Source organism: Galeopterus variegatus, unplaced genomic scaffold (assembly GCF_000696425.1).
Source record: "Galeopterus variegatus unplaced genomic scaffold, G_variegatus-3.0.2 Scaffold2922, whole genome shotgun sequence".
Taxonomy (NCBI): domain Eukaryota; kingdom Metazoa; phylum Chordata; class Mammalia; order Dermoptera; family Cynocephalidae; genus Galeopterus; species Galeopterus variegatus.
This window is the reverse complement of record NW_007729033.1, coordinates 19874-21964: the sequence shown is the minus strand read 5'-3', so window position 1 is coordinate 21964 and position 2091 is coordinate 19874. Positions and strand designations below refer to the sequence as shown.

The 2091-nt window shown below is 40.2% G+C and overlaps 1 protein-coding gene across 1 annotated transcript; it reads left to right on the top strand.

Annotated features, from left to right (window-relative positions):
- The first annotated feature begins 1326 nt into the window (after window positions 1-1326).
- On the top strand, window positions 1327-1695 carry LOC103599357 (putative 60S ribosomal protein L37a). The gene has a single exon (XM_008583464.1). The coding sequence runs from the start codon at window positions 1354-1356 to the stop codon at window positions 1630-1632; it is 279 nt and encodes a 92-aa protein (XP_008581686.1). The 5' UTR covers window positions 1327-1353; the 3' UTR covers window positions 1633-1695.
- The last annotated feature ends 396 nt before the right edge of the window (window positions 1696-2091 follow it).

Sequence of the window (2091 nt, the reverse complement as noted above, 5' to 3'; positions counted from 1 at the left end):
GTAAACACCCTGGCATATCTCAATGGCACACAGCAAAAGTCTAATATAAAGTTACTTCAAAAAATAAATAAATAGGGCCGGCCCGGTGGCACACTGGAGAGTGCACCGCTTGGGAGCGCGGCGGCGCTCCCGCCAAGGGTTCGGATCCCATGTGGAGACCAGTTCCCACTCACTGGCTGAGCACGGTGCGGGCACAACAATGAGGGTTGCGATCCTGTTGCTGGTCAGTAAAAAAGACAAAAAGGAAAAAATAAATAAATAAATAAATAATAAAGTTACTGCAGTAATGGCAACTAGAAAAAACATGAATACCTCCTGAGCAGTTTAGAATTCTAGCATGAATTACTTCTTTTTTGACAAAACAAGTCTTAACAGTGTTTCTGTCCCCCAAAGAGCCCAATTTCATTAAAAATTTGCTGATAACAATAGTCTCAGATCAATGATTTCAGCCAATGCCTTAGAAAAAAAGCACAACTCAGCGGCCGGCCCATGGCTCACTTGGGAGAGTGTGGTGCTGATAACACCAAGGCCATGGGTTAAGATCCCCTTACCGGTCATCTTTAAAAAAAAAAGAAAAGAAAAGAAAAAAGCACAACTCACATTCTCATCGGCATTGGCAGTTTCACAAGTATTTGTGAAGCGTATTGCCCAAGGCTATAAAATGCATTAACTACCTCCTACTTGTATAAAAAGGATATCTTTATATTATTTTAAAGACAGTCACCTTTTTCCTAGGAAACAAGATAGCAAATAGAGCATTGATTTTATACTCAGAAGACCCAGCTTGAAATCAAAACTCTACTGCTTCATTGCTGAGTGTGTTTGGTCATGCCATTAAAACGTTCATTGATTACATCCTGTATACCCAAAAATGAGAAAGATACATTCATTCCCAGCTCTCTAGTGAGATATAAATAGCCAAAGAGAATTATAATACCACCTTGTGAAGTTCAGAGGTAGGGTGAGATCTCCTCTGAAAAGTAGCATTTAAGCCAGCCTGACATTTTAGCGAAGTCTTCTTCATGTTATTCGAATGTGAATTTTAAAGGAGAAATAGATAGGTGAGAAGGATTTATGGGTAGAAGAAAGATAAGGAAGGGTATTCAAGGCAGAAGAGTCTGCAGGAGCAAAAACTTGGAGGCAAGAAATAGCATGATATATGGAAATGATAAATAATTCAGTGTTTCAGACTGCAAATCAGGAATTACAAATTCAAATACCCAGTCAAGTTCATTCATTCATCCAAAACCTACTGAGTACTTCTATGCCTCAGACAAATGTTTTAGATCTTGGCATAAGAGAACGAAACATAAAAATTCCTGCTCTCGTGGATTGGTCCTGGTTCGCGGCGCGATGGCTAAACGCACCAAGAAGGTCGGAATCGTTGGTAAATACGGGACACGCTATGGTGCCTCCCTGCGGAAAATGGTGAAGAAGATTGAAATCAGCCAGCACGCCAAGTATACTTGCTCCTTTTGTGGCAAAACCAAGATGAAGAGACGAGCAGTAGGGATCTGGCACTGTGGTTCCTGCATGAAGACAGTAGCTGGTGGTGCCTGGACCTACAACACCACTTCCGCTGTCACAGTAAAGTCCGCCATCAGAAGACTGAAGGAATTGAAAGACCAGTAGAGGCTCTACCATTTGAGACATCACTAGCCTATAATAAATGGGTTAATTTATATAACAAAAAAATAAAAAAATAAAAAAATAAAAGTATCACTCTGGCTATCATATGAGAATAGACTGTAGGGCAGCAAGGATCGAAGAAAGCAAGGAGAACAGTCAGAACACTACTGCTGTAATCCAAGCAAGAATGACAGTGGCTACTAACAGAAATCCAAGCAAGAGACGATCAATATTCTAACAGCAGAAATAGTAAGAAACTGTTGAATTCTAGATATATTTTATAGAGAGAGACAACAGGATTTGCTGATAGATTTGATGGAAAAGAAGGGAGCGTAAGGAGTCAAAAATGACAGCAACTGGCTGTATAGGGTTGCCATCAACTAAGATGAGAAGGAATGGGACAGATTCGGGGTCAAAGGAGTTCAGTTTGGGTTATTTTAGTTTGAGGTATCTTTTAAATAC